The sequence below is a fragment of the Schistocerca serialis genome, chromosome 3 (genome assembly GCF_023864345.2).
Source record: "Schistocerca serialis cubense isolate TAMUIC-IGC-003099 chromosome 3, iqSchSeri2.2, whole genome shotgun sequence".
NCBI lineage: Eukaryota > Metazoa > Arthropoda > Insecta > Orthoptera > Acrididae > Schistocerca > Schistocerca serialis.
The window spans coordinates 72492797-72515862 of NC_064640.1; the positions used below are offsets into that span (position 1 = coordinate 72492797).

At 40.1% G+C, this 23066-nt stretch overlaps 2 protein-coding genes across 6 annotated transcripts in view; one reads left to right on the forward strand and one right to left on the reverse strand.

Moving 5' to 3' along the window:
* The window catches only part of LOC126469727 (MYG1 exonuclease), a 29297-nt gene extending 20826 nt beyond the window's left edge, over positions 1-8471 (forward strand). For both annotated transcript variants that reach the window (XM_050096921.1, XM_050096920.1), the window contains one exon: positions 7382-8471. In XM_050096921.1, the coding sequence (XP_049952878.1) occupies positions 7423-8409 (987 nt within the window). In that variant the 5' untranslated portion in view covers positions 7382-7422 and the 3' untranslated portion in view covers positions 8410-8471. The remainder of the gene's footprint in view (positions 1-7381) is intronic.
* A 5079-nt stretch (positions 8472-13550) lies between these two features.
* LOC126469728 (acidic mammalian chitinase-like) overlaps positions 13551-23066 on the reverse strand; it is a 183469-nt gene continuing 173953 nt past the window's right edge. For all 4 annotated transcript variants that reach the window (XM_050096923.1, XM_050096925.1, XM_050096922.1 and 1 more), the window contains one exon: positions 13551-14598. In XM_050096923.1, coding sequence (XP_049952880.1) covers positions 14458-14598 — 141 coding nt within the window. In that variant the 3' untranslated portion in view covers positions 13551-14457. The remainder of the gene's footprint in view (positions 14599-23066) is intronic.

Below are 23066 nucleotides of genomic sequence, written 5' to 3' on the forward strand. Positions count from 1 at the left end.
TGGCCATCAGTGGCTTTCATGAGAGCCCCATTGATGGTCTTCTGGTTGATCCCAGGTTTCTACCTCTATGGTTTTGACATTATCAACTGCTGTGCAATTAGCATCCGCCATCTGAGGTATCAGATTCTTTTCCTCTCCCCTGATGGTCGACCCATGGTGAACTTCCAAATTGGAATGCATTGTGGAATTCTCCATAGGGACCTTCACCTCCCTCACTCTAGAATTTACCCACAGAGTAGTGTGACCCTCACGTGCTCCCTGTGGTGTGTATCCTTTCACCCCTATTGTTTTCCAATGTTTTCTTCGAAGTCTGCTGGAAATAACAAGGTGCTAAAATTATCTGTTTTTATGGCTCTAAACATGTGGAAAAGACACACTATGCTTTCACACATGCTGAAGGTAATGAACAATAATCTTTACCATGAGCTTACAGCGTTTCCACAGCAAAACTGGAGGCTATTGCAAAAGCCCTTCATTTCACTAATGAGAAAACTTAACTGTTATTTGGTATGCAGTGACTGTATGACCAGTATGTAGACTGGCTGGCTGACACTGTCCTCACTACCCATTAGTGTCCACTATTCAGGATCTTCTGTATGATCTCAGTGTTATTTCATGCTGTGTCATTTGGGAATCCCAGGGTATACACTAGCTGATCGCGTAGCCAGGGGAGCGACCACCTGGTTGACATTGGTAATGGTAATACCGGGCACTGATTCATGTGCACAGATGAGACTTTGGATCCATTATGACTGGGGCAAGGAATGATTGGCTACTGCTACCTCCAACAAACTGCGTACCATTGGGGAGACAAATGATACATGGCACTGATCCTTCTGCTTGTAACAGAAAGTGCCCATTGTTTGATCCTAGCATTGTATTGGTTGTACCTGTTTAACTTGTGGTTGTACATTGTGCAGGGAGGTACCCCCCCAATGTTATTTGTGCTTAATTGGTGGTGGCTTGCATTCTGATGGAGTATTCCACCTCCCCTGACAGTACTATTACAAACACAGTACATTAAGGACTCTTTATGCTCAATGTTGGCTGCTGATGAAAGGACTGCAAGATGTCTATGAAAATGATAGGTAATGATTCAGTGTACAGACTGTGTGTGTGTGTGTGTGTGTGTGTGTGTGTGTGTGTGTGTGTGTGTGTGTGTGTGTGGGGCTGCATGTTGGCCATTTACAGAAAACTAAACACAGTGGCTTAGACCGAGTAAACATAAACATATTAGTCCAGAATGAAATTTTTTCACTCTGCAGCAGTGTGTGCAGAGAGCACTTGCCTGCGAAAGGTATAGATCCCGAGTTCGAGTCTTTGTCTGGCACAGTTTTATTCTGCCACGAACTTTTGAACACATTAGTCTTTGTAACTAGCAATGTTACAAGTGAAACATCCATATACCAACCAAATAAATCTAGTTTGTTACTATATTCACATGCTAATAGTGTTTAAATATTTGTGTGTGGAGTAGACACTTTTTCAGAAATGATTTCACATCCAAAATTTGTATGGCCACATGTCGGATTTTATGTTATTGGACAGATGATCAAATATTTTTGTAGTTGTCCTTTCTGACCCACTGATAGATTTAGCAATTAGTAATGAAGGTAATCCCTCCTCCCGAGTGTTGTAACCATGTACAGTCTTAGATGTAATACCTGGCTGCCGGTCAGCCACTGCAAAGTCTGTCTTTGAGTCATTCACTTTGCTGTTGTTGTTGTTAGTGTGGTCTTCTGTCTGAAGACTTGTATGTTGCAGCTCTCCATGCTACATTATCCTGTGCAAGTGTCTTTGTCTCTGAATAACTACTGCAACCTACATCCTTTTGCATCTGCTGTATTCATTTTTTGGTCTCCCTCTCTAACTTTTACCCCATCACTTCCTTGCAATACTAAATAAGAATTGTATCTCTAATTATTACCAATTTTGTGTGTGTGTGTGTGTGTGTGTGTGTGTGTGTGTGTGAGAGAGAGAGAGAGAGAGAGAGAGAGAGAGAGAGAGAGAGAGAGAGAGAGAGAGAGAGAGGTGGGGGAGGGGGGGGGGGGGTAGGTAGGTAGGTTACATTGCATTGACATCTGACTATATCTTCTTGGCGCTTCACTTTTTTCAGTCGGCCAGTGTATATCAGAGGCAAGAAAAAAGTTAAAGTGAAATATTTAAATAATGAAAATTTTGAAGATAAAGTAATCATCCCTTGAGAAATCATTACAAGCTTCATTTAATATCATGCAATTCCAGCCTGTGGACTTGATAACCACTTGGATTCGATTAGGAAATGAGTCTGCAAGGTTGTGCAAGTAGGTCATATCCAGGGCAAGCCACTCATTGAGGATTTAATCTCACAGTACTTCCAAATTGTGAGGATGCTGATGTCGGTGTTTTACCCACTGTTCCAACATAGCCCATGTTTTGTTTATAGAATCAGTCACATATTCTTTCAGCCTGATGAACTTTGCTGTTGCTGTCTTTATGTGCCTGTGTGAGCAGTGGCCTCTTGTGAAGTGAGACACTCCAAATGTTCACATTGCATGCAGTTGTTGGCACAACTTTCTCTCATTAAGAGGTGGAAATGGACCTGTAATCACTGCCTGCAGCAATTCCTGTTGCGTTTGGAAGTAATTTTGATTCAAAAGCTGTGAAACATGTCTCTACCCTTCTCAGACAGGATTTTGTTCCGACTACAGTTTTCACATCATGTTTTATGGCCTTGTGTGTTACTCCACTGCTTGCAGACACTTTGAACAATCTACTGTGAAATGCCAACAAATGCAGCAACTCCATGCACACTGTGTGGCTGTGGGCACTCCCAAACGTGACTGCCCATTTTTGTTACTATGTCACTCCCTTACATTTACCCATGCTTATGGACAAAGTCCACTTGAAATGTGAATGTCTCACTGATTGCTATTGCCATATCCTCATGTAGAGGCACTTCACACATGGTTGAGTATATGACTTGAATTGTTAAGCCTTTACAGATAGCACAGCAATCATCTGTGCGTGCATGCTGTGGTGAGCTTAGAATATAAAATGTGATGTGCAGTTGTACAAGGAGAAATTAAAAAACTGAGATAACAATGCTGAGAAGTATATCAATGAAATTGAAGCTGATCTATATGGACTCTAAAAAAAGGCTTTTAAAATATTAAATTCTTTAATAAACCATACCAAAAAAAATGGAAAATATGATAAAGAACTCCAGGGAGAGAGTATAAAAACAGATGTAAAAGTCAAGGAGAATGTGCAGATCCCAGAACAGTCGCAGTCTTACAAGTCTTAAGAGTTTAAAAATAAGAAAGTAGTGTGTGTAGATTCTGTTTATGTGGCACTGATGACTTATTATTCTAATCTGTTTGTTAAAATGCTACTGGACTTCATTAATATTTGTTGGATGACTAGTAACGTACCAGATGACTGAGCTGAAGCCCTTGTTATACCAATATTTTAAAGATAACTTAGAAATAATATTAAGAATTACCAAGAAATCAGCCTATTTAACCCAGGATACAAAATCTATGTCAAAATATTAAGAAATAGACTGAATCTTATATCAGTTATGAGACTGTCAAACGACCAGTGTTGCTTTGAGTGGAAGACCCTGTACAGATTATACATTTGGTATGACAAAATTGATTGATAGAAAACAGGGAATTAAGACTTAGATTTGTAGCCTTCATAGATTGTGGTAAAACGTATGAGTGGTTAGATGTAAACTATGGGAAACTATGGAAGAAAGTCTTAGTCTAATAAATGCCTTTAACACAAATCAAACATTGAAGTGGATGCAGATAATTACACCGGAGCCGAAATCGTTATAGGTACAGAAAGCTGGCTGAAGCCAGAGATAAATTCTGCTGAAATTTTTACAAAGGCACAGATGGTGTTTAGAAAGGATAGATCGCATGCAACCGGTGGTGGCGTGTTTGTCACTGTTAGTAGTAGTTTATCCTGTAGTGAAGTAGAAGTGGATAGTTCCTGTGAGTTATTATGGGTGGAGGTTACACTCAACAACCGAGCTAGGTTAACAATTGGCTCCTTTTACCGACCTCCCGACTCAGCAGCATTAGTGGCAGAACAACTGAGAGAAAATTTGGAATACATTTCACATAAATTTTCTCAGCATGTTATAGTCTTAGGTGGAGATTTCAATTTACCAGATATAGACTGGGACAATCAGATGTTTAGGACGGGTGGTAGGGACAGAGCATCGAGTGACATTATACTGAGTGCACTATCTGAAAATTACCTCGAGCAATTAAACAGAGAACCGACTCGTGGAGATAACATCTTGGACCTACTGATAACAAACAGACCCGAACTTTTCGACTCTGTAAGCGCAGAACAGGGAATCAGTGATCATAAGGCCGTTGCAGCATCCCTGAATATGGAAGTTAATAGGAATATAACAAAAGGGAGGAAGGTTTATCTGTTTAGCAAGAGTAATAGAAGGCAGATTTAAGACTACCTAACAGATCAAAACAAAAATTTCTGTTCCGACACTGACAATGTTGAGTGTTCATGAAAAAATTTCAAGGCAATCGTAAAATGCGTTTTAGAGAGGTACGTGCTGAGTAAAACTGTGAGGGACAGGAAAAACCCACTGTGGTTCAACAACAAAGTTAGGAAACTACTGGGAAAGCAAAGAGAGCTTCACTCAAAGTTTAAATGCAGCCAAAACCTCTGACAGACAGAAGCTAAACGATGTCAAAGTTAGCGTAAGGAGGGCTATGCGTGAAGCATTCAGTGAATTCGAAAGTAAAATTCTATGTACTGACTTGACAGAAAATCCTATGAAGTTCTGGTCTTACGTTAAATCAGTAAGTGGCTCGAAACAGCATATCCAGACACTCCGGGATGATGATGGCATTGAAACAGAGGATGACACGCGTAAAGCTGAAATACTAAACAGCTTTTTCCAAAGCTGTTTCACAGAGGAAGACCGCATTGCAGTTCCCTCTCTAAATCCTCGCATAAACGAAAAAATGGCTGACATCTAAATAAGTGTCCAAGGAATAGAAAAGCAACTGGAATCACTCAACAGAGGAAAGTCCACTGGACCTGACGGGATACCAATTTGATTCTACACAGAGTACGCGAAAGAATTTGCCCCCCTTCTAACAGCCGTGTACCGCAAGTCTCTAGAGGAACGGAAGGTTCCAAATAATTGGAAAAGAGCACAGGTAGTCCCAGTCTTCAAGAAGGGTCGTTGAGCAAATGCGCAAAACTATAGATCTATATCTCTGACGTCAATTTGTTGTAGAATTTTAGAACATGTTTTTTGCTCAAGTATCATGTCGTTTTTGGAAACCCAGAATCTACTCTGTAGGAATCAACATGGATTCCAGAAACAGCGATCGTGTGAGACCCAACTTGGTTTATTTGTTCATGAGACCCAGAAAATATTAGATACGGGCTCCCAGGTAGATGCTATTTTCCTTGACTTCCAGAAGGCATTCGATACAGTTTCACACAGTCGCCTGATAAACAATGTAAGAGCCTACGGAATTTCAGACCAGCTGTGTGGCTGGATTGAAGAGTTTTTAGCAAACAGAACACAGCATGTTGTTATCAATGGAGAGACGTCTACAGACGTTAAAGTAACCTCTGGCGTGCCACAGGGGAGTGTTATGGGACCATTGCTTTTCACGATATATATGTAAATGACCTTGTAGATAGTGTCGGAGGCTTTTCGTGGATGATGCTGTAGTATACAGAGAAGTTGCAGCATTAGAAAATTGTAGTGAAATGCAGGAAGATCTGCAGCGGGTAGGCACTTGGTGCAGGGAGTGGCAGCTGACCCTTAACATAGACAAATGTAATGTATTGTGAATACATAGAAAGAAGGATCCTTTATTGTATGATTATATGGTAGCGGAACAAACGCTGGTAGCAATTACTTCTGTAAAATATCTGGGAGTATGCGTACGGAACGATTTGAAGTGGAATGATCATATAAAATTATTTGTTGGTAAGGCGGGTAGCAGGTTGAGATTCATTGGGAGAGTCCTTAGAAAATGTAGTCCATCAACAAAGGAGGTGGCTTACAAAACACTCGTTCGACCTATACTTGAGTATTGCTCATCAGTGTGGGATCTGTACCAGATCGGGTTGACGGAGGAGATAGAGAAGATCCAAAGAAGAGTGGCGCGTTTCGTCACAGGGTTATTTGGTAACCGTGATAGCGTTACGGAGATGTTTAGCAAACTCAAGTGGCAGACTCTGCAAGAGAGGCGCTCTGCATCGTGGTGTAGCTCGCTCGCCAGGTTTCGAGAGGGTGCGTTTCTGGATGAGGTATCGAATATATTGCTTCCCCCTACTTATACCCCCCGTGGAGATCACGAATGTAAAATTAGAGAGATTAGAGCGCGCACGGAGGCTTTCCGACAGTCGTTCTTCCCGCGAACCGTACGCGACTGGAACAGAAAAGGGAGGTAATGACAGTGGCACGTAAAGTGCCCTCCGCCACACACCGTTGGGTGGCTTGCGGATTATAAATGTAGATGTAGATATCAAGGTGTCAGACAGTGGTGTCCTTCATTGCCTATGTTATTAAACTTTCATAAGGACCATGTCATTTCTAGTTGAAAAACAGCTTGGCTGTGAAACACAATAGTATTACTTACATAAGATGAACTTCATCTTCGCAGATGCCCAAGTAATCATAGTATAATGGATGATGATCGTACATCACCAGAAATTTGTTTTTGTGACAATTTCCTTGGTTATTACGTTTCTTGGTGTGCCTTTGATAGACTTAATCACATGATAATTATTTGTGCTCTATTCATACAAAATGAAATTTCATTTTTGTTTTATTAAAACAAGAATAGACTCAGTCTTGAACACTGTTTTGTTTTCAACTCGTAGATAATCTTTTATTTGAACAGATAGATCCACCAGAATTTCTTTGTTTGTTAAGTATGATATATGCCAATCATAATTTGTTGCTTAAATGCCATAAAATTTGTAATTTTCACAATAAAATTGTTTCAATACATGACAAAATTTTCCAAACCTTATACATAAGTTGAGACAGTGGACCCAGAAAAGTAGAAATTAAGAAGTTTTTTTGAGAGTTTGGCACCAGAATAGTGTTCCAGATTATTAAATGTCAATTAAATAAATTCAAAAGTTAGTGCTTACTCACTTCTGATGTTCATAGGGTATGCTGGATACCACAGCGCCTTAAGAAATTTAGAAAAATTAATAGTTTTTGAGTTTACTTTAAGAAATTTAGAAAAATTAATAGTTTTTGAGTTTACATTAGTATAATGACAATTCTGGGCTCAGAACTATGTACATGTTGCTATTAATGTATTCAGGTGTCCATGAATGTGGAACAATTTTATTATTCTCATCCTTTCTTTTGTTTCAGGTAGTGCTGGTACACTTTCTGTTTCTAATACATCTGGGAAAATGTGTTCTGTGTCTAGACCAAGAATTTGCACTCATGATGGGATTTTCCACTGTGACGAAACTCTTGCTTGCTATATGTTGAAGAGATTGCCGGAATATAATGATGCAAAAATTGTCAGAACTAGAGAGGAAGCTATTATAAAAGAATGTGATGTTGTTGTTGATGTTGGTGGTGTTTATGACCCATCAAAGCATTACTATGACCATCATCAGAGAAATTTTGATGAAAGTATGAGTTCACTGTCTGAAAAGTATAAGTGGAAAACTAAACTTAGCAGTGCTGGTCTTGTGTATTTCCATTTTGGCCATAGAATATTGAAGATAATCCTAGACTCAACTGATGACAAACTAATATCTGCTGTATATGACAAGGTATATGAATTCTTCATTCAAGAAATAGATGGCATTGATAATGGAGTGCCTATGTTCAACGGCGAACCAAGTTACAGAATTTGCACCAACTTATCAGCTCGTGTCGCAAGGTTAAATCCATTTTGGAATGGTGTAAGTGACAGTGACATAGATAGATTTAACGAAGCCTATTGCCTTGTTGGAAAAGAATTTGAAGACCACATAAAATATTGGGCCCACGTTTGGTGGCCTGCTCATGATATTGTTCGTAAGGCAGTAAATAACCGTTATGAGACACATCCTTCTGGTGAGATAATGTTACTGTCAAATGGTGGTTGCCCTTGGAAGGATCATCTCTTTGAGCTGGAAGAAAAGTTACACATCGAGCCAACTATAAAATATGTGCTGTTTCAAGATCAAGCAGGGAAATGGAGAGTCCAGGGTGTACCCATTGCACCACAAAGCTTCGTGTGTCGCAAGTTCTTATGTGAAGCTTGGCGTGGTTTGAGAGATGAAGAGTTGAGTGTAAAAGCTGGGATTGCAGGTTGTATTTTTGTTCATACGACAGGTTTTATTGGAGGAAATAAAACATACACTGGTGTTCTTGAAATGGCTGCTAAGTCACTAACAGCTTAGTGTTTTCACAGTGTTTAAAATGTCTGTGCACTGATAACATTAAAGTACTATGTACCAACCCAGTCATTACCTTTGTGTATGTATGATAACATATGGCATTCATCAATTTTGTGTTGTAAAGATTTTTTTTCCAGCAGATGCTACATGGGCATAAACAACCTGACCAGCTGTGTGTGTGTGTGTGTGTTGGGGAGGGGGGGGGGTGTATTAGTCTTGCAGTGAATGGTGAAATAGTTTTGAAATTTCATGACAAATGGATCAGTACCACTTTTGAAAATTGAAATATTTAGGTAAGTATTATTTGTACACCAAATTAAAGGGGAATCGGAAATTTTCGAAATTTGAACTAAAGCACCTGTAGCTTTAGTGAATGAGGGTTCATGGTAAAATACATAAGATTATTCATTTACAGTGTGACTGCTTCTGTAACATACAATTTTTACAAGGTAATAATGGCCAGAATTGAAGTATCTCGTTATAACAATTTTAATAGTTGATGACTATGTTGTTTCATGTACCTACACATGTAATAAAATGAAGAAATCCCACAATGGTAGTAACTGTTAAAATGACACTATGAAAGACTTAAAAATGGGACTACACAGTAGACCAATAAGTAAATACCAATGTATAAAAAATTTGACAGTGGCATCACTAGAACTTTCATCGCATTTTGGATCATTATTTCTGCCAAAACCATTTCAGATGCAGACTACATTTCTACTTTAGTTGGTTTAAAATTATTGTCTACGGCTACAACTGCACACTCTCCATCACATGGAGCCCATCTTTTCTAAAAACATCTAAGACTCAGACGGCGATCTGGCCATGAGGGCAGAATGGACTGTTGCCTTCTATGGTCAGCTGTGACTTAACGGAGACCGGACAGGGTGCAGCGATCTGTTTGTTGAATGGTGCTCATTGTAAGTAAGTTAGGTGTTTTGCGGTAAATATAAGTACACGAAAGTCGAGCAAGTAGTTGCATGATATAGTAAACAAGAAGACTATGATGACTTTGACTTTCTTTGCAAGGAAGACTGTTTCCTCGGTTATTTCATATAACTCATGAACCATGGGAACTGTTACATAGGTTCATTGAGTGGAAAATCTTATCTAGCTACAGTTGTGCATAATTGTCTTATCAAAATATACAAAGTGAAAATAGACATCTGAGAATTTTATTAAATATTTGCCAGAATAATAATGTATTATTACTACGAGGTGCATTCAAGTTCTAAGGCCTCAGATTTTTTTCTTTTCTCCGGACTGGAAAGAGATAGAAACATGCGCATTGTTTTAAAATGAGGCCGCGTTCATTGTCAATACGTCCCAGAGATTACAGCACCGTACGGCAGATGGAACTGTTTTAAATACTTAAAATGGCGACGTTTTCCTTACTTGAACAGCATGCAATCATTTGTTTTCTGAATTTGCGTGGTGTGAAACCAATTGAAATTCATAGACAGTTGAAGGAGACATGTGGTGATGGAGTTATGGATGTGTCAAAAGTGCGTTCGTGGGTGCGACAGTTTAATGAAGGCAGAACATCGTGTGACAACAAACCGAAACAACCTCAGGCTCGCACAAGCTGGTCTGACGACATGATCGTGAAAGTGGAGAGAATTGTTTTGGGGGATCGCCGAATGACTGTTGAACAGATCGCCTCCAGTGTTGGCATTTCTGTGGGTTCTGTGTACACAATCCTGCATGACGACCTGAAAATGCGAAAAGTGTCAACCAGGTGGGTGCCACGAATGCTGACGGATGACCACATGGCTGCCCGTGTGGCATGTTGCCAAGCAATGTTAACGCACAACGGCAGCATGAATGGGACTTTCTTTTCGTCGGTTGTGACAATGGATGAGACGTGGATGCCATTTTTCAATCCAGAAACAAAGTGCCAGTCAGCTCAATGGAAGCACACAGATTCACCGCCACCAAAAAAATTTAGGGTAACCGCCAGTGCTGGAGAAAATGATGGTGTCCATGTTCTGGGACAGCGAGGGCATAATCCTTACCCATTGCATTCCAAAGGGCACTACGGTAACAGGTGCATCCTACGAAAATGTTTTGAAGAACAAATTCCTTCCTGCACTGCAACAAAAACGTCCGGGAAGGGCTGCACGTGTGTTGTTTCACCAAAACAACGCACCCGCACAGCTACGTTACGCAACAGTTTCTTCGTGATAACAACTTTGAAGTGATTCCTCATGCTCCCTACTCACCTGACCTGGCTCCTAGTGACTTTTGGCTTTTTCCAACAATGAAAGACACTCCGTGGCCGCACATTCACCAGCCGTGCTGCTATTGCCTCAGCGATTTTCCAGTGGTCAAAACAGACTCCTAAAGAAGCCTTCGCCGCTGCCATGGAATCATGGCATCAGCATTGTGAAAAATGTGTACGTCTGCAGAGCGATTACGTCGAGAAGTAACACCAGTTTCATCGATTTCAGGTGAGTAGTTAATTAGAAAAAAAATCGTAGGCGTTAGAACTTGAATGCACCTCGTATGTACAAGCCTACTCAGCATAGGAATAATCACAATCTGAAATATGTATTTATCCAAGTATACACTTATTTCTAAATATACAGAATAAATTATTACTGCTTTGATTCAGACTTGTACTTATTTTCTTCCAAGTTGCTGCCTTCCCCCCCCCCCCCCCCCCCCCCCCCCCCCAAATACATTTTTGTGTTTGGTGTTGGTGTATTGTAGAAAAATGTTTGCATGTAACAGATCATATAATTTTTGAGTTTCTTCCTATGTTTGTCACCCTTACCTGCTACTGTCGCTGTAGAAAATCACAACGTGACAGCTGCCTGCTACAGGCAAGAGAGGTCAGGTACAAGTATGCACCTTGTATTTGATGGGGATGATGCTGTTGTGTGCAACATAAGGTAGTCCATGCCCAGCTGCAGCCACTGCCCGCACCCTGTTCGACTGGGCCTTTTACTGGGAAGATTTCATTTTATGATTTTATCCAATTGATGGTGCTGTGCATTATTTTTGCTCTATAGCTTATGAGAGCTTTGAATTGTCATTTTTTGAAAATTTTCATCAGTTTACCACTAATATTTTCATATTATCATTATTTGGTGCAGAGCTCAAGACTTGATAAGAGTATTTTAAAGCCTGGCTTTTGCTCCTATGTGAGAAACAATCTGCAGGTGGCTGTACCCTCTGCTCTCAATTGCTGCTGTGATGGCCACTTCAACATGTCAAATCTGCCAGGCACACTTGCCCCCTTCATTGCCACTAGTTTGTGAATCTGCTTACTACTTCGTGAATCTGCTTTGATCTGCTACGTGATATAGATAGCTTTCCAACAATGTGAGAGTATCAAACTGGGCTCCAATTCACTATTATTTTCAGTCAATTGGCAAGGAGGTGTGGGTAAAGAGAAAACTGGATTTAGTGCACAGTATTCGATTCAAAATTAGATTTCTGCTGTCACACAGAAACTTGTTATTAATTTGAATTGTGAAAAGTAAATCACAAAGCAGATATTTTTCCTGGACTTATTTAATTGTGAGGTCATGGTATTATACCATAGAGGAGACACAATTGTGAGGGGGGAAATTTTACAAGACAAGAAAATGTATTGCTTAAAGCAGGGTCAGTCAGTGTGCAAAACTGCATGCGTGCAGTCAGATGCTTAGCCTGTCTTGGTACATCTCGGCTTTGCTCAATCCTTCTCAGAACTGCTTGATGCAGCATTATATTCATTTAGTAGTACACTGTGATGCAATTTCTGCCAGCATTTGGTGCAACATTTTTTGGTTGGCACCACTGCCTTCACTTTGGCTGAATTGTGGCTTCAGCAATATTTATCCTTTGCTATTTGTTTGTTATAAAGGAATTTCAGAGTTTAAGTGGCTTTTTGTACAAAGGAGGCAGTCATCGCAAGCCTTTAGTCACAAGCCTTTAAAAATGAATGACAGAAGAGAAGGGTGAGAATTCACGATATCTGTTTTGCAGTAGCATAATCGACAGATACCACAGATTTGCTGTGGAATGAAATTACAATATCACACAGCAAGAGTTTAAAAATTTGACTATGAAAAAGGAAAAACTTAAATTGATCACCCCATTTCTATGGGATTAATTGTTCTGTACATCAAGAAGCACTGTATTCTAACTTTGCAGGCATGGAGCACGTGATGAAATTAAGGTACAAATAGTAAATTTTCTGAAGCCTTACACATTATTGTACCATCAGCTGCAACAGCTTTTGATGGAAATGAGTGAAGAGGAGGGAGATGTTATATTTTACTGTGACTTACATTGGTTAAGTCGAGAAGCATGCCTGAAACAATTTTTTGAATTAAGACCCGCTGTTGTAGAATTTATGAGGGTAAAAAGGAAAGCACAAACAAAAATTAGATTGTCCGAAATGGTTTACAAACCTCACATTTCAAGTAGACTTTACTGCACAGTGCCAACAATTAGACATTGCAAGGTGAGAACCGACTTATTTCTGATCTTGTGGGGATGCATTTAAAAAGAAAACCGCATTATGGATGGGACACCTTCTTTCCGAAGATCAACAGCAGTAAAGAAAATGTGAATTTTGAAGAATTCATTGTGGTGTTGATAGAAATACAAGAATAATTTTGTAAACATTGTGAGGATCTTACACCAGTTTTTGAGCAATTTTTGAGACTATTTGCCGTTTGAGTTGAGAGCACCATTGTGCATGTGTGGCTGGAACTAATAGATCTGGAATGTAATTCATGCTCAAGACAAATCCTTTTACTTTAAAAATGTCCAGGAATTCTGTATATTGCACTCATCAGAAGTGTGTCCACGTCTCCATAGTGAGGATGCAAATGTGGTAAACAATATTTTGATCAACATATGTGCATGAAAGGCTTTTTTTGATTTTGAAAATAAATGAGTCATGATTATGTGGTAACCTCAATGACAGAAGGTTGTGAAATTTTCTGTCTGTCCATATGCGGCAACAGAAATCAGCACTTGTTCTCAGCCATCCCTGGCTGAAAGCTTTTAGACGAGTATCTAAATCAGGATTAAAACACACTTTTGGTGTATACAAAACTTAACCAGAGTTCAGTCCCATAAATGAGTGTTGTATCTGAACTTTCTTATTCAAATAAGGAGAATAAATTACAAACGAAATCTGTAATAGAACTGTAGATAAAATTTTATTAACATTCAGTTACATCACAACATTTGTTTAAACTGGAATCTAACTGAATCGCTTGACAATCCCACCTGTGATCCAAGTTTGTGGATCACCACAATATTCATGCTGATTGATAAAATGAGAGGCAGGGATATAAACTAGGTACACACTGGTACAGTCCAACTGTAAATCGGAAATTCCTTATGGACTGTGATCATGAATATACTTCCTTATTGACATGGGGTTTCTGCGAATTATGTCATGTTCTAAGGAAAATACTTGTGCCTACACTGGCCGCGAAAGCCTGTGCTGCATGATCATGAATGTACTTCTTTGCAAATTTCCAAGTAAGTACATCAGGATACTACACACTGATTCACCATGTTGAATGAATTCATAGCTGATCCCAAAAACAACTTGTCATATTTTTTCTAAAAGTCACACTTTTCTATTTGTTGGTCAATTTAATATTACAAGCAAGCCAATGTACAGCTCTGTGAAGACAAGTTCTGTGTTTCAACTGAGAAGTAACTGCATCACTTTTGCCACCTGACATTAGTTGCTGCAATGACCTAGACCACACTTGGGGTTGTCAAATGGTACTAAAAATGTAACTGAAAGTAAAAGGCTGTGTGTCATTTATAGTTGGATACATGCAAACACAAACTATTGGAACTTCATCTGTAACACCAATAATACGGGTTATCTGTCTTTAATTCCAGCCCTTCTAAGCATCTTGGGCTTATAAACAACTTCGAAAAGTGACAAAGTTGATTCATTTTTGCCTGGAAACAGTACTGAAGTACATACATCATTCAATTCTGTTTCGGTGAACTTCATCCACTTGTGTTTTGTGGATGTCTTATCATGGTAGACTGCTTACAAGAGAAGTTGGTATCATCTTACTGCCAAGAAACTCCTAGAATATTCCTTATCTGTGTTGTCAGCAAGAATGTTGTACCAGCACACACACCTTGATGGTCGTCTACATTGAGAGAAAATACCATTGCTCCTCCATAAGAGCCACTGGCGATATACTTTGCCTGTAACAAGAGAAACAAATTTAATGGCACTCTTTTGCAAATTCCTACTTCAGTGCTGAGCAAACAAAAAACCCCTCATGAAAATACACATCACTGTCGCTGAGTAAAAGACAATGCATGCTAATAGAGAAACTGTCATAATAAAAGTTGGCAGCAACAGGGTTTGCACACACAGATGTTGACCACAGCAGCATGATGTCTTAACATGACACACTAGCTTTGCTCAATGAGTTACCCTAAAATAATATCCCATACTTCCCTTAGTTTTATACCACCTACATATGACAAGTCACATTGCCAATAAAGATTTGTTTCATTATTTCAGCCGTTCTGTTGTATGCTGTTCAAAACTGAATTTCATGGAGCACTGAATACTGTGAACCTCATGTAATTTCTCGAATTTTAAGCATTTGCAGGATGGAATCCTATTGTAGGTTCCAAACTGCACATAGTGACTGGAAAAAAATTAATTACAATAAATTAGAAAAATGAAAATTAGTAATCTCCACAAAGTTATAATTAACAGCTCCTAACACTATACCATTATCAGGATGTTTATATCAACTCAAATTAAATAAATTTAAATCGGCCGAGTCTGATGAGGACTAATAAGTCCTACTGACATGCCTTGGTTCCTGTAGCTGGCTGTTATTCCAACTGCAACAGCTTTCTGTGGAAAATACAGTGAGGAATTAAGGACTACCTGGCTGCTTGCGTGTAGGTCTGTCACCATGAGAGTGCAGTGTATGTGCACTTAAGCCGATGTGAGAAGCTTCCCAGTGACTACAGCAGTCCTGTCAATGTAGTTCGAAAGCACTTTTCCACTGTACAGTGTTTTAGTCCACTCAGTTTTGAATCATTATAATACATTTTGAATTTCATGGTCACAAAAAGAATGCATGCTATTAAATATCTATTAACACTTTTCATTTAATGTTACACAGAAGTATAGAGGCTGGAGCAGACCTGCAGCTTGCTAAAAAGAAACACTTGTACATCACTCAACATCATTTTTAATGCCCTTTTGTTAAAATTTGTGGAGCGATTCATTTGCTGATTAGGAGTTACACACCAGTCCTACAACAAACATGAGACTACTCGTAAGCTTCGATTTCATGACTGAATAAACTAAAACTAAAAAACTCGGTCCAAGCAGGCCATGAAGGCCCAACAGTACCGACAAGCTGCCTTATCCTCAGTCCATAGGTGGCACTGGATTTGGATATGGATGGGCATGTGGTCAGCATATAGCTCTCCTAGCCATGTCAGTTTATGACATTGGAGCCACTCCTCAGTTTGTGTCTCAAGGGCTGAGTGCACTCTGCTTGTGAACAGTGTTCAGCAGCTTGGATGGTTACCCATCCAAGTGCTAGCCCGGCATACAGCTCTTAATTTTGGTGATCTGACAGGAAACGTTTTTACCATTGCGGCAAGGCCGTTGGCCTGACTGAATAAACAGTTTCATGAATTTGTGGTTCTGATTGCAGACTCGAGCAGCTATTGTAAACAACTTTGGGAACTGTTCACAAGGGATATTCTTGCAGATTATTTCCAGTGTTCCCACAGTATGAAATCATTCACTCATCATACGATTACACTGAGTCTGAGGTCCAATAGAATTTCAGGATGCCCTTGCAATGTCCGCTGCAAAAGAAGTTGCAGAAGTATTAAAATCACATTCAAAATTATTTAAACCTCTAAATTTAGTGTCAAAGTTCTCTCTCAGAAAGTATAGATATCAAATCCATTGAAATGTTCATTCAGTGCCTACTTTTCAGATTTCTTCTATGTACAATTAGTGTATTGTTTGGAAAGTACACGCATGAACTTTATGAAAGTTGCTTTACACTCTACAATAATTTGTTTGTTTATGATTAATTTGTTTCTGTATGTTTGCCATTCAAAGTTGTGCTCAAGACATTCGGATGCTTGGTCAGATCAGTTAGAAAAGTAAGATCTAATACCCAATGGGTGTAGTACACCACAAAAATGAGGCACATCATAATATTCTCAGTTGAATTCTTCCAGGAAAGATGTGAACTGCCGATGCCCAAAACCATGTGATATGAGTGTATTGTATGCAATTTGAAACTACAACTGTAATGCCATTTTTACTGCCACATCTTAATCACATTTACTCCGAATTTAAAAGTAGGATCATAAGTGAAGTACATGGGGTTGCCCAGCATCCTGGAAAACTTGAGGAATTTTTGCATTTTCCCTAAAAACTCTGGAAAAAGTATGGTATCTGATTTGCTTCTGGGCAGAGATTTTTGCTTGGCTCAGTGCAGTGCTGCTCTCACAGTTCACTCACAGCTTGGGGTGTGTGTGTGTGTGTGTGTGTGTGTGTGTGTGTGTGTGTGTGTGTGTGTGTCTGTGTGTGTCTCCAGGAACAATATGGTGATAACTCGTGTGTGTGTGTGTGTGTGTGTGTGTGTGTGTGTGTGTAGATCTGAGTAACAACATTAATTAGTTGCAACCTTAGAAAGTGGATATCTGGCACAGAACTAAAAAAAAGCTCTAGGTCAATGTGACACATCAAAGAAAAATGTCTTGACATTCTGGAATGAGTGCATCACATTTATGAAGGTTATGGAATCAAAAAGTCTAGGTGAATTGTCCCTGGCATATTCTTTTACAAAGGGCATCCCATGATTAGACCCAGAAGTGGCAATTAACACTGACCATGAGAAAAGACAGGTATAGCACAAGAACACATCTCATTACCTTAAATCACATTTTTAGTCATGAGAATCATGCATTGCCCAGGAGTTCCAAAATCAAGTAGAAATCATGTCAGGACAGGATATCCTCAAAGAATTTGATGGGGATCATGTTCGTATCAGTCAGTTCTGGATTATGGCTATCTGGATCAAGAGCGGACATGAAAACGTGAGGTGGTTTATTGGGGTTGTTTGCAGTCTCTTCCATGATGATGCCAGCCTTGAATGAGGTTACTCTGATAACTCCATTCTGGTGAAAAATATTATTGAAACCTCTCTCACAGCTATTCATGATGCAGTCAAGATCACAGATGTTTGTTAGATTGAAGTAGTAGTTCCACCACTAAAACCTAATTTCTTATGACTTCTTTTCATGTTCATGTCTGTGTCCTTATCAGACTAGTCTATTACTATTACACCCATAATTGTTTTCATAATGAGATTTACACTCTGCAGCGGAGTGTGCGCTGCTATGAAACTTCCTGGCAGATTAAAACTGTGTGCTGGACCGAGACTCGAACTCGGGACCATTGCCTTTCGTGGGCAAGTGCTCTACCAACTGAGCTACCCAAGCACGACTCACGCCCCATCCTCACAGCTTTTCTTCAGCCAGTATCTCGTCTCCTACCTTCCAAACTTCACAGAAGCTCTCCTGCAAACCTTGCAGATGGCAGAGCACTTGCCCGCAAAAGGCAAAGGTCCCGAGTTCGAGTCTCGGTCTGGCACACAGTTTCAATCTGCTAGGAAGTTTCATAATTGTTTTGCTCAAATTCCATTTGAATTTTAGTCTTAGATCTCTTTTTAGAAAGTGTAATTTTTTACTGACATAGGTAATGCAATTTGTTTTTATGTCTATGTCCTCCCAACAGCTGATTGCTCCTAATGTAAATGTTTATTAATGTTTTACTTCCTTGGCAACCTAGTCTCATTCTAATTATCATGTAATTTTTTGTTCAAATTACATTTTACACTTAATTCTGTTGTCAGATCTGGGTATGGTTATTTCTTGGTTAAAATAAACCATGTTCATTGTAAGTCTTTTTTCCGAGTATAGTCTCTATTACAGTCCAATATATTGACAAAATTCACAGATTTTGTTATTGAATTGATGAAAGTTGGTTAGGGAGAAAGTACAGTACAACCCTGGAAAAATAAAAAATTGGCTGGGAAAAACAATTAGCACTGAAAGCATGTTTATCATGAACACCAACATCCAGACTGAACTGAACTCCTGGTTGGAATGTGCTGCTATTTACACAAAGAGTATTCCTAAATATACATGAGAAATTTCGAGAACCTTTCAGAAATGATAAATATTAAATGTCAAATAATTGCTGGTGAGTGGCTGTGAACTGGTGAGTCACATCACACCAGCCAACAGTGCTAAGCACAACTCATGGCATTTATCCCTCTCCTGAAGGAACAGTGATCCACTGTTGCAGAAGTTCTCATCAGAGCTGACTACAGACACCCTGTCTTTAGGTCTTGTCAGTGGCCTCTTGTAAGGCAGCAGTAGTGGATTTTTTCATTCTGGTGGTGTAGTGACACCTCCTTCACTATGATCATAGAATGTAGGCCCTCCTATTGAAACTTCACAATTGTCAAGCAGGTCCTCAGTCTCCTTGAATGAGAAGTCCACATTGTTGACATGCATCTCATGATTGCAGTAGCACTTCATACAAAGGAGATGGACACCAGCTCTCGTGATTTTGTCTTCTTGGTGAAGGGTGCTAATCCTCAAATTCATATCTGACATCCAAGAAGTGACAAAGGATATGATATGGTCCAAAGTAGCATTTTAGTAACTTTTCCAATAATTCCACTTTTTGTGCAGATGTAAAAACCCATACCAAGTCTCCCAGATTGTACCTCAATAGCCAGTGCGTGGCATTATAGTGCTCTCAGTCCTTTTTCTGGGCATCTAGAGTTCAGATGCAAGCCAGCTGTCTTGCTTCTTAGGTTCTGATGCAGTGTTTCACATAGTCCTCCTGAGTCTCAACATCAAGAGCATATTGGCCAGTATCTTATTAAAGCATTCTGTGAGGCCATTCATATGTGGGTGGTAAGCAGTTGTCATCTTGTGAGTGGTGTAACAACATGAAGTTACCTCTGTCCAAGTGTTAACTGGAAAAATTTCTTTACAATCAGAAAGCATCACACTGAGTGCTCTGTACTTCATAATGATATCTGCTACTCTGAGGTGACAAAAGGCATGGGATAGTGATAGTATTGCATACACAAGGTATAAAAAGGCAGTGCATTGGCAGAGCTGTCGTTTGTACTTAGGCGACCCATGTAAACATGTTTCCAACATAATTATGGCCGCATGATGGGAATTAACAGGCTTTGACTGCAGAATTGTAGTTGGAGCAAGATACATGAGACATTCTATTTAGGAAATCGTTAGGAATTAGTGATGGGGAGCTCGTGAATGAGTCGTTCAAATGAACGCTTCACTCCATTAAAGTGTGAACTAACCACTCAATTTCAATGAACTGGTACTTCAAACTCTTCACAGATAGCACACTCCACACTTTTTTCTAGTTCACTCACTCCCTCCCCCTCTCCCACTACATTGGCGCTACGTCACTCATCCTCCCTTCACTTCAGTCCTCCCTCTACTGCCTGTCGACGAATCGCGTGGTGTTTGTGGGGAATGATAGGTTTATGAGGGGTTGGGGAGGTGAGGGGCAAGGAGAATGCAGCGTCAGCTGCTTCCTGCAGTGCTGACATCATAACCCGGGACTATTTGTGCAGTTAAACTTCGCATCTAAGGGTAGCCTACCGTTGGCAGCACTTGCAGACAAATGAATATTAAAGATACAAACGAAGAGGCTGGCTGTGTGAGCATGAACAGCCAACATGAAAATAAAAGGTTTGTTAATAACACTGAAAGAGGGATTTTACGTGAAATCGTACCAATGACTACAGGTGACAGTTTACGTTTTGAATCTGGAGGGTTATTATTCTCAACAAAAATAAAATCTACAGGAAAACTTCTGAATAATTACTAACATAGGTATATAGACTTTGTGACAGTGGTAAACATACTCATTTTATTTTGGATTAAGTTTTAAAAGGAACATAAAATTGGACTGCATTTCGTTGGTAGCCCTAGTTTTCAGTCCATGAATACAACAAATAATGTTTAATTTGGCATATAAAGACTTTTTTGGGCGCTTCGTGAGAAAATGTCGAGCAAGATTAAATGTAATACTTTCTTTATACGTGACAGGCTCCTCTGTTTATCTTTCCTTTGTCCCCCTCGACCATGCTCTATTTAAGTTAACTCAGACGCTGTAAGAGCGTAAAACATTGCGTGCACGTTACTGCATAGTTCGGCCATCTGTTGGTAAAATTATGAAGTATTACGAAGCTTTATTGTACGAGCGAGGCGAAGTGAGCGCAGCCGCGGCTGAGCGGCGAACTGGGCAACTTCGCCAGGCTTCCGTACTTCATGAATGAACTACTTCATTTGAATGCTTCACGGCAAAGAGTGAAATGAATGAAGTCGTTCACGGGAATGAACGAGTTCGACCCATCTCTAGTAGTAGGGTGCAAATCCCATGAAGCAATGGACCCAAGTTGTCAACAAAGTACTGTTGCAAGCTCCTGGTGGCTTGTGGGCTGTGTTTACATGGAATGGACTGGGTCCTCCAGTCCAGCTAAGACCAATCTCAGCCATTTAGGGACTTCATGTTCCCAAACAACAATGAGATTTTTATGGATGACAGTGCACCATGTCACCGAGCCACAACTGTTCACAGTTGGTTTGAAGGACATTTTGAGAGAATGATTTGGCCATCCAGATCACCCGACACGAATACCATCTAACATTCATGGGAGGGGTCAGTTCATGCACTAAATCCTGCACTCTCAACACCTTTGCAATTATGGACTGCTGTAGAGGCACCGTGGCTCAATACTTCTGCAGGTGGCTTCCAATGACTTGTTGAGTCCATGTCATGTCGAGTTGCTGCCCTATGCCAGGCAAAAGAAGGTTTGACATAATATTAGGAGGTATCCCATGACTTTAGTCACCTCAGTGTGCAAGGTGCCTTACAATTTCCAAGCTTTGGCAGTCAGCACAAATTGATGACAGCACAGTGAAGGGTAGCCAGTGCAGACTAATGTCCATTGATTGCCAGTTGTGGACTCCAGGAACCTCCAAAAGAGACCAATTCCAATCCAGTGGAATGCTGCTGTTGCTGGTGGAATTGGTACCAGTGCCCATGGAGGTAATTGTGGCATGTGCTTGCTTTACTGGGATTCCTTACAGTGGCTCACATAGTGCTTATTGGATTGGTGGAGGCCTGACCAGCAATACGTGTGTCTGTCAGATTCTGTTTAGAGGGTTAATGAATCCCAAATACCATTTGTTGGGAGTGTTACGGAAAAACTTCAAGGTAGCTAGCTGTAGATAAGTTAGGATGACAAGCAACCATTTCCATCCCATCAGATCATATCATAGTTCCTCTTATACAATGTTCTATTTTTGAATTGGAACTCTCCTTTGGTCAGTTCCTCCTCCAAGACTTTCAGCAGTCCTGGATCTTCCCCCTGTTCCGTGGAAACATCATTTAATGTAGTGATAACTGATTTCATCCATGCTGCTGTGTTCCACCAAAGGATTCCTTGAAAGGCAGTCAGCTTTCACTTCTGTATATCACTGTGATGTCATACTGGAGCCTCAGTGCCCATGCCAATCAACCCAACAGATCTTTCAGGCTAATCTACCAGCCTAGAGAATGGTGGTCGACCACAACAGTGAATGGTTTACCAAATTAGTACAGATGGAGCTTGATGGCTCTCATTCTTTGGTGCAGAATAGTCATTCTGGACTTTGAGAGTACTTAGGAAGCAAAAGCTATCATCTTTTAGCAATTTCAACTCAGAGGCTGTCAGGAGTTATGAAGGCAATGTTATCCCAGTCAGCCTCAATGTGCCAGTAGTCTGACCACATGTCTACAATCAAGATATACTTTGCTCCTTTCAAGCAGTCCAGGGTGTCATCCATGGGCAACAATGGGTAAACATCTTATTTCATGATTTTGTTCAGTCATCAATAGTTGACGCAGTAATGCTATGTCATCGTTCTGCTTCACAAGGACCATAGGAGAGGACCAAGGACACTCTGAAGGTCCCATGATGTGACCTTGCAGCATATTTCTCCACCTCTTCTCAGATTATCCACCATTCGCTGGTAATGCTCTATATGAGTGCTGACTAATTGGACAATGATCCCCAGTACTGATATAGTGTTTTATCATACGCTTTCTGGTCTGACTTTTCTCCACTCTGGATCTGAAAGCATCCAAGAACTGGTGCAGGATGGCTAACACTCAGTGATGTTCCTCGGTCAGGCTAAATCCTTGATAGTAGCTTCCTCCACTGCATTGTCTGTAGTGGGAACACGGCACAATTCATTGTGGCTGGTACTAAGCTGTCATTCCTTGGCTGGTTTGGCCTTTCTATGCACATAGCTTTAGGGATGAGTTTTGGCTGCTCATGATAGTGATCCAAAGTTCTCCTTGACCACCTGTGATGAGTATGATCATTGCTGGTATGTAGATTTAATTTGTAATCCTGAGTAGCTTTTTGCACTCAACAAAAGTTTCACAGTTTAAATGAGCATCCAGATTGATGACTGGAACTAGTCTTGTTGATGACAACATCTTCAAAGGCAAATAACCACCACAGTAATCTTTGTTGAGTGTGCTTGGTGAAATAGCTTTGCCAATCTGG